The 12,670-nt window shown below is 32.6% G+C and overlaps 2 protein-coding genes across 3 annotated transcripts; one reads left to right on the top strand and one right to left on the bottom strand.

Annotated features, from left to right (window-relative positions):
• Positions 1-2,655: 2,655 nt before the first annotated feature.
• LOC106664208 lies at positions 2,656-9,602 on the bottom strand. 2 transcript variants are annotated; one of them, XM_024228021.1, is made up of 6 exons: positions 9,504-9,602; positions 7,128-7,408; positions 4,711-4,993; positions 3,756-4,556; positions 3,560-3,695; positions 2,656-3,496 (listed from the first exon to the last, which is right to left on the bottom strand). In XM_024228021.1, exons 4-6 carry the CDS (start codon positions 4,496-4,498, stop codon positions 3,422-3,424), a joined length of 954 nt encoding a protein of 317 aa, XP_024083789.1. In that variant the 5' UTR covers positions 4,499-4,556; positions 4,711-4,993; positions 7,128-7,408; positions 9,504-9,602; the 3' UTR covers positions 2,656-3,421. The 2 variants fall into 2 exon arrangements, with proteins under 2 accessions (XP_024083789.1, XP_014245178.1); XM_014389692.2 differs by lacking the exon at positions 4,711-4,993.
• A 9-nt stretch (positions 9,603-9,611) lies between these two features.
• Positions 9,612-12,200, top strand: LOC106664210 (G patch domain-containing protein 4). The gene is made up of 5 exons (XM_014389695.2): positions 9,612-9,856; positions 11,474-11,637; positions 11,719-11,826; positions 11,886-12,016; positions 12,080-12,200. Exons 1-5 carry the CDS (start codon positions 9,811-9,813, stop codon positions 12,186-12,188), a joined length of 558 nt encoding a protein of 185 aa, XP_014245181.1. The 5' UTR covers positions 9,612-9,810; the 3' UTR covers positions 12,189-12,200.
• The last annotated feature ends 470 nt before the right edge of the window (positions 12,201-12,670 follow it).

Here is a 12,670-nt window from a genome sequence, read left to right as displayed (position 1 = left end):
GACTTTATAGGAAGTTGTGAAGATTGTTTCCGGGAGTCTGGGGAGGAGTCCGGCTGCCGCTTTCTTGCTGGGTGGAGAAGGGGGCCTCCGAAGTTTACTCCGGGGGGTTTGGGAGATGTGGACTTTTCCACATTATTTCAATGTTAGTGGTTTTTATCCACATTTCACTTCAGCAGGATGAGATTTAAATCAAAAATTTAAAATTATAATAATAATTGTAGGAGAATAAATTTGAAAGTTGCGCCAAGGTGACGTCAGACCGTGACGTACTTAAATCTAATGGTCACTTCTAAGAAGGTTATTGGTTACAAGTGCTTATATATATAGAGAGAATAATAAAGAGCGTGTGTTCAAAAACGAAAAAGTCTACGGTTTCTTTATCCGATCCAATCCTGAAAAGGCCCTACATAATAATTATTATAATTATTATTTGTTGTAATCCAATAATGTACAATTAAATTACAGCTATTAAATAACTACCATTACGGCATAAAATATCCAGTCTGCTGGAGGTAAATTAAAACAAAAGTGCAGAATAATACAAAATATGAATTAAAAAAAAAAGACTTCCAAAGAACTTAAAGAAAAAGAAAAACCATAAACTAAAAATGCACTAAATATTTATGGAAATCCCATTCGTGACACTAACTTTTACATCTCATCCAAGACCTTGGATAAAAAGAATAATTAAATGAAATAATTACTATGGTCAATTATGACTGCTGAACATATATGGATTAATTCATAGAAATGATAAATGGACCTAGAATCCCGAGTCAAAAGCTAGGCAAATTTGGAATTTTGTTTTTATGTTCTCCCTTGATCATAGTATTTTTAATAGATCACATTTATCTTCAAGTGGTCGATACCTTCCCTTCAATTATAAACTTTAATGAAATTTTATTTCATTTAACATTTAAATTTAATTTTTTTGTTATTATTTGTAGATCATAAGATGTCTTGTGTGATGTTGGTTTAGAAAAGGATTTTCTTTTTTGTGACACGTTTCGATCTTTATTTAAATCATCTTCAGGGCTCAAAGCGTGTGTTTTCTGTGTAGATTATACATTTATTAGAAAATAAATGACAGTTTAAACATAAAAACTAGCCAGTTTAATAACATAAAACAAAATGTGTCAATAAAATAAAGGGTCTTGTACACATCTGTCAATCCCAAGCATGTCAGATTATAAACATGCTTGATCAATATTGATAGGAATAATAAAATACAGTGCAAGCATTTATTTAAACTTATTCTTGCTTTAATACATTTTGTGCCATTGTTTGAAGGCATCTTGCCCAAAAAAAAGTATTCTGTTGGCCTGTTATCAATCAATACTTATTTCCCTTGTTCACTAAATTTAAATTGGTTTATTTGTGTTGCATGAGTTGAAAGATGTTAAATTAAATTGATTTGAAAATGATCAATGATGATGATTGCTTCAAAAGAGCTTCAAGAGAGAACAAATTGGTCATATGAGCTCTCTAATTTGGAACCCTAAATTGATCAAATACAGTATGTCTAAAGAGATTAAAGTCACAACATTATTGACCGTTTAGAGAAAATTTATTTGTCATAGCATTATCACACATATCAACTTTCCATCCGGTAAATCCCTTAATTTTATAGATATTACAAATTCCATTACACACAACATACTCAATGTTGTATTGAATTTACCTGATGAATATAAATGATGAGCACAACTATAAATGATTAAGTAAAATTAAATTTATAAATCATTGGTACTGTCGGACAGGCAATTAATTTATTGTGTCTGCATGTAGATTTATACATAAATATAACAATACAATTTGATATTCAAAACTTCATAGTATACATAGGTATAAAAATAACTTATTTTTTTTACAAATTTACAAATACAAAACAACATAAAAAGACAAAGAAATTATGAAACTTTTTAAATCAATAAATCTCTTTCTTGTTTTGTTCATGAAATTCACTTCAATCGTATCCTCTTTGAGAAGCTTTTTGTTAAATGGCCTGGCAACTTGCGTATTTTCAAGCAGTATTTTAAATGAAGCTGGAGGGTATACGGAAATACGGTTTCATTTCAGGTTCTAAAGCTAGCATATAGTTAGGGGTGGCAGTTATTTGATTAACTTTGATTTTTTTTCCTGCTACTGCTATATACTGCTGAAACCCCCTATTCCTAAGCTCCATAATTAGCAACTGTTTTTTTTTAATTATTATTTTTTTTAATGGCTTTATGTTCTTTGCATGTTAGCCAATGACAATGTTATTATGTGAATTTGTTAATTAGCAACTGTTCAGATAAGCTTTTGTAAACTTTTATTTTCAAGCCCGAAGGGACATGTTTTTCTTGTATACACTTAGCCTACACTCTTCTAAGTCCACATTTTGAAGCTTTATAAAACAAAATTTTATCTTAAAAAAAAAGTGTATGCAGTAAAAATTGCCAAAATATTCCATAAAATATGCAGTTGAAAGTCCTGAAATATGCAGTATTAATACTTGAAACGCTTAAACTGTTGCGGCCACCGATGGATGCCCCCTAGAGTTTATTTACATTTAACAATATTTTCTCACTTACATAATTACATTATATATTTTATACTAATTGAGTATAATTAATGTTAATAAATTAGTACTTCTCTAAATTTTCTTCCGTGAAATAGTGCCTACGGTCATTTAAAATTTGTGAGAATATTTAATATTGAAGTAAGACCTAAGAATTTATATTCTTTGTTCGGTATTTCTAGAATCTTCTTTTCCCGTCGTTGTGGCCTATTTCAGTTTACTTCGAATTAAACCAACTTTTCAACTTTTTTTTTTTACAGAACTTTTTTATGCTTCCTCCACAAACCAATATAGTGTTGTAAATATTTTGTGCGATAAATTCGACTTTACGTAAAAATCCTTCAAATATGCAATTTTATGCAATATTCATCAAATATGCGAAATTATGCTCTACAAAATTTAACCAACAGCTTCCAAAATACATGATTCAGATAGATAATTGATTTCCTCGGTCATATATGGTGGCAGACGAAATATCAAACTGCATAAAAATCCAGTCTTTGCTTATAACTATCTGAATTATTTTATAGTTATTGTGTGAATTATTTTTTAACTTCCAAACTACGCATCCAATTATATTCCAGTGTTCTCACCAAGAATTTATCAATGATCGCTGACATAAATATAAATTAACAGACATTTAATTGTATGAATTATTTAGAAAAGTTTGTTTTACAACTTGAACATTTTTTTACATTGTTTATTTAACTGGAATCTTGAAAAATATGTAAACAGTACTAATCCAACATTGTGATATTTACATGACGTGACATCCAACTTCTAAACTAATTTTTAATACAAATTTGATTCTTGAGAATAGAAAGTTATTTGTATGTTAAAATCTTTATTTTCTTGTCATTATCTTTGTGATACTGGTTTTATTGTTATAACCTTTCCTTGATGATTTATTTTCTTATTCGACGACAAAGCTTTCTGAAAAGAAATTCACATTTTTACTACAAGATTATAATCACTTGGTTAAGGGAAAAAACATACCATCATAGTCGCATTATCACTAAATGAAATGACAGCAAAAGTTTTCTGACTATGATTGACCAGCATTATGTCCTCAACGGTGTTATTATCAACCCCAATTTCTGATAAAATACCATTAATGTCCTCATACTTAACGCTACGGGAGGAGAAGAATTAAATGATTTTATAAACACAAGAGTAAAATTTAAAAACTCACCTCGGTTTGAGATTTGATATTTTAACTTTGAAAAGACCGCCTTGGAAGAGAATAGAATTAGAAGCCATTGGTAAAATTGCTGGTTTGTAACTTTCTTCTTTCAAGCTTTCATTCTGAATAGATGGATAATTTTCATTATCGTATGCACAAAGTGAACTTGTCAAAGCATCACAGAACTCCATTTTTGATGTAATTCCATTAGAGCTGTTAAACGAACCATCAACAGAATAATTTCCAGTTTCTTCATTTGTCTCTTCCACATCAAAAGGATGTTCCGTCATTTCTTGAAACTCTGATTCTGCCTCTGAAGGTTCGGGTTTCTTCGGACTACTAGTATTGGGAATGTCTTTATGAAACGCTTGATAATTTTGCTGCTCATTGGCAACACTTTGAATATTAAAATAAGACTTGAAACCTTTACTTTTATCGTGTACAACTGGTATCTGGAAGTGATTGTTTGAAGTCGAATTTGACGGAGGACACCATTCTTCCTCTGGGTTGTCGTTTTCAGGAAGTTCCGTTTCTTCAGTGCAATCTGTCTCATTTAGAGCTGTGACAATGCACTTGAATGTGGAGCACATTACATCTAAATTGTGTTTCATAGACGTAACAAACTGTATGGAATCTTTACACCTTAACACTTTTGGCTTATTTACATTGGGATTTTTAACTTTTTTACTCGTCTTTTTTTCAATTTTCTTTTCTTTTTCAATTTTCTTTTCTTTCTTCTTATTCTTTGCCATTTTGGTGCGATTGAATTAGAAATTACAATTTCTTTAAAGCTTCTTTCACCTTTATTTTCTAAAACAATAAAATAAATATATAAATTGATAATAAATGATATTACATTATAAAATGTACTATTCAACTACAAGGTTATGTGAATCCTCGGGGATTTCGAGGGAAAAAACTTATTAATAAGTACATCCAGTGGGTTTGAACATGGGACTTTTACCTTACAGTAATGAGCGGTGTCAACACCTAAACCATTTGCAGTCACCCTAAGCCTTTGTTAAGGTCTACCACGTGTATTCTTCAAGCCTAGGCTTTTCCTCTCCAATGAGTAAGGATGTCGGCCTACAAATGAACAGAGCAAATGTCCCCCTGCCCTGCAATATCTGCAGAGGCTTGTTGAGAGTCTGCAATCCTTCTATCATTCTGGTTCTTACATCTTGGGTTTATTAGTTCTGCTGTTGGTTTCTGTGATGATCCTTTGAAATTTTTCACATGCCTTTGTCCTAGATACAGATTCAATGAACCCAAGACTTATTGATTATTTGGAGATCATGAGATGCAGTCTAGTGTGGTCTATGTTTAGAAAAACATTTTCTTTATCATGCCAACATTTCGATCTTTATTTAGATCATCTTCAGGGCCTGGGGTTTACAAACATTGTTTAAATTTTACAAATACATGTAGGATGTGAAAAAAATGAATTTCTAGCATTGTATAAATTCATTTTTTTTCACATCCCACATGTATTTGTAAAATTTAAACAATGTTTATAGATCTTTATGTAAGGTATTGGTCGAGGTAAAAAAGTCAGTGTCACGAGCGGGATTTGAACCCTCGACCTTCAGCTAGATACGCCACTGTTCTAACCACTTGAGCTATCGTGCTTCGATCCACTTGGGCACCAACTTCCTACTACTCAATCCACCTTTTGAATTTTCCCTCCTTTTTGCCATTTTTCATCCAATGTTTTTTATAAATCCTTTCTATTCTATAAATTCATTTTTTTCACATTCTACATGTATTTGTAAAATTTAAATAATGATTATAAATCCTAGGCCCTGAAGATGATCTCAATAAAGATCGAAATGTTGGTACGATAAAAAAAAATGTTTTTCTAAAACCTACATCACACCAGACCGCATCTCAAGATCTCCAAATAATCATTAACTAACGATCACTAAACACCACACACTTGTATATATACTTTTTCGTCAAAAATTAAGCTCCTCTCCGAAATAAAAAGAAAAGTATTTACAGTTTAGCATTAACGATTTATTCGGAGATCGTGAGATGCAGTCTGGCGTGATGTAGGTTTTAGAAAAACACTGTCTTTATCCTGCCAACGTTTCGATCTTTATTGAGATCATCTTCAGGGCTCAAAGTGTTTGTTTACAGTGTAGATGTGTCATTCTTGCATGTCCTGTTGAGAGTGCCCACAAGACACAACACGACACACAAGAATGACACATCTACCTAGAAAACAAACACTTTGAGCCCTGAAGATGATCTCAATAAAGATCGAAACGTTGGCATGATAAAGAAAATGTTTTTCTAAAACCTACGTCACACCAGGCTGCATCTCACAATCTCCAAATAATTTTAATTATGTAATTTCTAGACACTTTTAAGTTATTTTGCCTTGATAATGACTTTAAAATAGGTCAAATGCTTGGCAAATATCAAGTTTCCATAAATACTAGCTCGTGATCCTTCCTGACCCATACTCAGTCTTTGTCATCTGTATACCAGATATATCAGCAATCCCTAAAACTTAGTCTTCCGTTAAAATACTATAAATACACTAATGTCTTTCCTTATTTAAATTACAATTTTGGGCATTATAGTTTATTGCCCCGCAATTTGTATTTTCTTTTATTTAATTTTTCCGATCTGCCTCAAAAATTCCTGAAAAAAGAAAGAAATCTTGCACGCAGAACTCTCATTCAAACATTAGCAAACGAGCATTCAAAGGTATAAGAATTTTGGAAAAGGCCTAAATCTCATTATTAATTACAATAAATTAAAGCTGAAAAAAGCTCTTCGAAAAAAAAACACTGGGGACCTAGCAACTCCTTTAAATCACTCGAAAAGTTGAGCCCTTGCCAAAAGGGTTGCAAAGTGTGACAGTCGACTAAAATACGTTTTATGATCAGAATAAGTTCTCCACTTCAAATACGTCGAGGACAAGTTGGAAGGTTGTTGCCTATTAAAATACTATTACGGATCAGTCTGATATGACCTATTCACCAGTAAGGAGAGAATCACAAATTCTTTCTCTTGAATGGCTCTCAACTGGCTTAATTTCTTTCATACTATCTCTACAGGCATTCCGTCTTGCCGCCCACTTTCGTTGATAATGTTTTTAACATAAACAACTATGTCCTCTGGACAGAGGAAATTCATCTGTTCTTTGTGGATCGTTTGCAGCGTTCCTTGCCTGGTGATCAATTCTTTCATTTCCAGAAATGCCGACACATATACAATAAAATTATTATATACATATTAAAATTGCACACACTGACTTCAAGATGATTTCATCAATCCAGATTAGTTTATAAAAAAACAATCAAAATTTTTTATAAATATTTTATTACTATATTATACTAATTTACTCATTGGACTAATAGCTGAACTTACTGAAAATTTAATGAAATAATCACAACGTAATCCTTTTTTCTTCTTGTTTTCATAAACACTCCATCTTCAACATAGCATCGCTCTGCTTGTTTTTCCCAATCTGCTTCTGCTCTTTTAGTCTTTGACCCAATTCATTCCGCAGTTTCAACAATCGGTGATACTCATTTTCGAGTTTTTCGTATTGTATTTTCACCGTTTGAATATACTCGTCCAAATGGTGCTCCGAGTGTCTGAAATTCGGGTCGTTGACGTCGATCGACGTTTGCAGCTTATCCATACACCTGAAATAAATCCAATCATTATACGAGTTAAACAAATAATCTGTAAAGAGTTAATTTTTAAGTTTTGCTTAGTAGAGTGGAGGGGATTTTTCACCCATTGCAACTAAGAAAAACTCATAAATTTATTACAGTTGATACCATAATTTATAATATTGTAAGTTTATAAGTTGTTATCTGCTTAAATCATTAGAAATAGTTTCAAAGGCTTGATGATGGGGATAAATTTCTTGTAAGGACGAAGGAACTGAGTGTTTTTATTTTTTTCAAATTCAACTTATCCCTTGTTCTTTTATACACAATATTTTAAGTTTTAACTTCTGTTCCCCTCTATATATGTATCTAAATGTGTACTGTATATTATTATTTATTTTATTTTTTTAATTGGGGTTTATCTAACACAAGATAGCAGGGTATGAATAGTTTATCTCAAACAGCATGGTATACATCAATGAATATTTTTTGAAGCTGAATTCAACTGGCCACACGGTTTTTAATTTGGATCTACCGTTCTGATGTTATTTTTAAAAACAATAACCAAACATTATTTTTCAGAAACTGCTATGTATTATCATCGACCTAATCCCTGATTTACATCTACAAATAAGTACTGTTACAGTCCTTGGCAACGTTGGGACTGAGTCGGTTATCGAGGAAATTTGAGATAGCCCGTAAAAAACTTAACATATCAATCTGTAGACTTCTTCTAACACATAAAACCACTAAGGGTCATAACTGCCTTAAAACATCCACCAATGCAGCCTCAATGCAAAGGGACGAGCACTGTAATCAATGTGTGGTGATTAGTGAACGTTAGTCGATAATTATTCAGATATCGTGAGATGCGGTCTGGTGTGATGTAGGTTTCAGAAAAACATTTTCTTTATCGTGCCAACGTTTCGAACTTTATTGAGATCATCTTCAGGACCTGGGATTTACAAACATCGTTTAAATTTAACAAATACATGTAGGATGTGGAAAAAAGTGAATTTATACAATGCAAAATATATTTTTTATATTCAATCAAAGTATTTCTACTCACTCAAAGTGTTTGTTTTCTGTGAGTAGAAATAACTCCACGATTTAATGTGCACACATGAAAACACGACCGCAAGAGCAGCAGCCAATAACATACCCCCCTCCAAGACAGCACCAAAGACTAACGGAAACATCACAGCGATTCCTTACGGTATGAAGTTCAACTGGAGTGAAGAAACACACCATTTTCAGTGCTGCATTGGCAGATTGTCATGAACGTTACAAAATTAAAAAAACAACCATATATCGTATTGTTTGATTACTATTTATTATGAATACACATTTTGAGGACAGCCAATGGGCTGATCCCTCATAGCAAGTGTATATTATTGTAGTGCTGTAAAGTTAGCGAAACTTATATGACAGAAATGTTAAATAAAGTTTACCTTATAAATTAAAAAAAAGAAGAAATACTTTGATTGAATATAAAAAATATATTTTGCATTGTATAAATTCACTTTTTTCCACATCCTACATGTATTTTTTAAATTTAAACAATGTTTGTAAATCCCAGGCCCTGAAGATGATCTCAATAAGGATCGAAACGTTGGCACGATAAAGAAAACGTTTTTCTGAAACCTACATCACACCAGAACGCATCTCACAATATCTGAATAACAATAATCAATGTGATGTTATCGCTGAACTAATGTCGTTTTGGCTCTCCTAAAGGATCATGTGCATGGACTGATGATGGCCTTAAAATAGGTCGAAAACAACTAAATATGCTTTTTTCTTCAAGACTTTAATTCAGTGTTCATGTCTACAAATAAGTGTCGTATAAAGCACTAGACTCTTAAGTAAAAAAAAAAAAAATCAATTTAGTTAGTAAATAACTTATTTTAATTATAATAAGCCCTTAAAGACAAAATTACTGAAACTGTTTGGATAGTTGAAAAGTTTACAGCATATCAGACAAGTAAACATAGAACAAGCGTAACATGAATTAAAATAGACTGATTATTAATTAAATTACAGAAAAAAATACGTCATAAAGTTTACTTTGTCATCATAAAAAATAATAATATTTATAAAATAATTTAATATTAAAATTGCAAACCGTCAAGAGAGTGTGGTCAACAAGATTTCCGTTCAAAAACTACTCCACGAGGTTGCAGGAGTCTCTCGATTGATCAAAAGAGCCTAAACATCGATTATACAAATGATAAGAAGTGGGTTGTATTTTGTATGGAAAGGCATGGGTATAAACGTGTAAAAATGTTGTTCAAAAGGAGAACAAAATGTTTTATTGTAGACGTCGAGGGGGGCGTTTTTATGCGAAATACCTCTTTAATAATTAAATCAGTGGCTTTCTGACAATAGGATTTTCGTCAAAAAGACAGTAAGACTTACATTTTATATGTCTGATGGATTTTGCAAAGAAGCAGCTTTTAAAATATGGATGGAAAGAAGGTGGGCTTATTTATTTTATATTTAAATGTAATATAATAAAGTTAAAACTATGGCCTAATTGCCTCTACAAACTGGAAAAATGTATTGCGTCTTTTTATTAAGTCGTTCTAGATTCAAGATCACTATGATTAAGATTAAAAAACTAAATACACAATGACATCCTTTATTACATAGGTCTACAAAACGTTATACAAAAATGATCATGAGCACAATTAACATTAATTTTGGAATGGATGTTGCAACATCCGCACCTTGGGGTGTAGACGAGCTTCTTAATACTCAACCAAACAGGACAAACGACTGTACTACACTGAAGTGACTACCCTTTCTTAGGGATGGTCTTTTTTATTTTTCCTTTTACACACTTCCTGCGAGGAGTGTAGCGTCGGTGTTTCCACCGGACCGCTATAAGTGACAGGCTAACTTTGTGTTGAAATTATACCTTTACATTTATATGCTAGTAATGTACAAAGTCATTAGTTATGAAGGAGTGGGTGATCTATCTAAGAAATATATGCTTCATGAATATCATCACTCCTCAGCAGTTGACTTTATTTGACACGACTACCTTCATTGTTTCTTTACAGGGCTTGCCTCGTGATTCTACTAATCAGTCAACTTTATTTGACTCGACTGCCTCGTTTGTTTCAAGATGGACTTGCCTCTTGACTCTCCTCATCAGCAGACTTTATTTGACTCGACTCCCTCATCAGTTGATTTTATTTGATTCAACTGCCTCCATTGTTTTTTAACTGGACTTGCCTTGTGACTCCTCTCGTCAGTCAACTTTATTTGACTCTACTGCCCTCTTTTTTTCTGGGCTTGCCTCGTGATTCTACTCATCTGTCGACTTTACTTGACTTGATTGCCTCCATTGTTTCTTGACTGGACTTGCCTCATGATTCTACTAATCAGTCAACTTTATTTGACTCGACTGCCTCGTTTGTTCCTAGATGGACTTGCCTCTTGACTCTCCTCATCAGCAGACTTTATTTGACTCGACTCCCTCATCAGTCGACTTTATTTGATTTAACTGCCTCTATTGTTTCTTGGGAAGTCCAGTGACTTCCCTCGTGATTGTACTCATCAGTTGACTTTACTTGACTCGGCAGCCTCCATTGTTTCTTGACTGGACTTGCCTCATGACTCACCTGATCATTTGACTTTATTTTAAATTTATTTGGGTTGACAGCCTCAGTTGTTTCTTCACTGGACTTGCCTTCTGACTCTCCTCGTCAGTTAACTTTATTTGACTCGACTACCTCATTTGTGTTTTGACAGACTCATCTCGGTGCTCTCCTCATCGGTTGACTTTATTTGACTCAACTGCCTCCATTGTTTTTAACTGGACTTGCCTTGTGACTCCCCTCATCAGTCAACTTTATTTGACTCGACTGCCCCCGTTTTTTCTGGGCTTCCTTGTTTTTTGACTGGACTTGCCTCATGACTCTCCTGATCATGAAGCTAAGATATATTGTCAATATGTTGGACTTAAGCTGCAGTATACATATTTTGTCAGAGACAAACTTTTGTACCATTTATTTGTAAAAATTTATAGATGGTGAAGTTATGCAAACCAAGGCTTTTTATACATATGTTATTTGACTTTTTTTAAAGGCAGCGGGCTTGGAAAGAACAAGACTGGAATTACAACAGCAATCAAACCGAAGCGCAAATTAAACAAAGAAGGCTTTGGATTTTGTGCAGGGGAAGAGTACACAAATAACTGGTGGGATAAAGTCTTCAATGAAACTGCGTCCAAAATAAATATAGGAGATAAGGTGATTTTATTTGAAATTTCTGTATAAAATAAGTTGACATTTTGTTTCTTTTTCTAATGTCCATTTGTCTATGTTTTTCAGGAGGAAAATACAAAACGCACCAAGAAAAGAAAGCTTAAGTCAGATGGAAAAACTGTGAAAAAAAGAAAAAAGGAGAAAGTGCAAGAATATTTTTCTAATTGCAGTGAAGTATGTTGCTCGTATATTTTATTTCTATGCATTTTACAAATATATGGAATTGTTTTAAGGAATCATCGGCAGAAAATAAAATAGATGACGGTGCGGAATCCTTGTCCGAAAGTGATGAAGATAATGCATTGAGTCATTTAATTGAAGATGATGCATTGTTTAAGGCTTGCGGGGGTCGAATGGCACATAAGTAATATTTTTGTGCAGTTTAAATTATATCAACTAAGTAAAAATGTGTAAATTTAATTTTCAGAGAAACAAGACATGGCCGTGGTGTAATGGGAAAGTTAATCCGTCTAAAAAAACAAGATGATATTTTCAAAAACCAACTGAAACTTATCAAAGTCAAATATAATGAATAACATTTATGTTTATATGAGAAATCGAAGTGTCTTAATACATTTATAAACATACACATTTTTTATTTTCATTTTATTGTGTTAAAATAATTGTTTTTGGTACATGAAACAGAGTAAGTTGTGTATCAAGTTCAAGAGTAATTGATCATTGTTAGATTTCTCCACATGATCTCCATGTGATACAGGGAAATAAACCTGTACTTCGGTCGTTATCGATCATTTTGATCAGCCTGTGCTTGCTCGTTTGGTCAGATATGTTTCGTTAAAAAATTTCTGAGTCTTCATTGTGAATTTGTATTTAACAATGCATCAGTAGCTTTAGCCTGTTCAACAGCTAAAAAAAAAAAAAAAAAATGGTTAAATAAAATGTTTTGACCCTTAACCGTTAATATGTATTCCTGGATACATATTAATTCTAAAAGAAACTTTTCTTTTTTTTTTTTTCAAACATGCTGAGCATTTTCATTGATTTATCTCCTGGGATA

Source organism: Cimex lectularius, unplaced genomic scaffold, assembly GCF_000648675.2.
Source record: "Cimex lectularius strain Harlan isolate CLEC.00 unplaced genomic scaffold, Clec_2.1 scaffold190, whole genome shotgun sequence".
In the NCBI taxonomy this organism is placed as follows: Eukaryota; Metazoa; Arthropoda; class Insecta; order Hemiptera; family Cimicidae; genus Cimex; species Cimex lectularius.
This window is presented reverse-complemented; position numbering and strand designations above follow the sequence as displayed.

Coding starts and splice junctions, on each gene's coding strand:
- LOC106664208 (XM_024228021.1), bottom strand. CDS start 4,498: ATGGCAAAGAATAAGAAGAAAGAAAAGAAAATTGAAAAAGAAAAGAAA. Junction 3,696..3,755: donor ATATCAAATCTCAAACCGAG/GTGAGTTTTTAA, acceptor CTCCTCCCGTAG/CGTTAAGTATGAGGACATTA. Junction 3,497..3,559: donor GTGATAATGCGACTATGATG/GTATGTTTTTTC, acceptor ATTTCTTTTCAG/AAAGCTTTGTCGTCGAATAA.
- LOC106664210 (XM_014389695.2), top strand. CDS start 9,811: ATGGATTTTGCAAAGAAGCAGCTTTTAAAATATGGATGGAAAGAAG. Junction 11,638..11,718: donor AAATAAATATAGGAGATAAG/GTGATTTTATTT, acceptor TATGTTTTTCAG/GAGGAAAATACAAAACGCAC. Junction 11,827..11,885: donor ATTTTTCTAATTGCAGTGAA/GTATGTTGCTCG, acceptor AATTGTTTTAAG/GAATCATCGGCAGAAAATAA.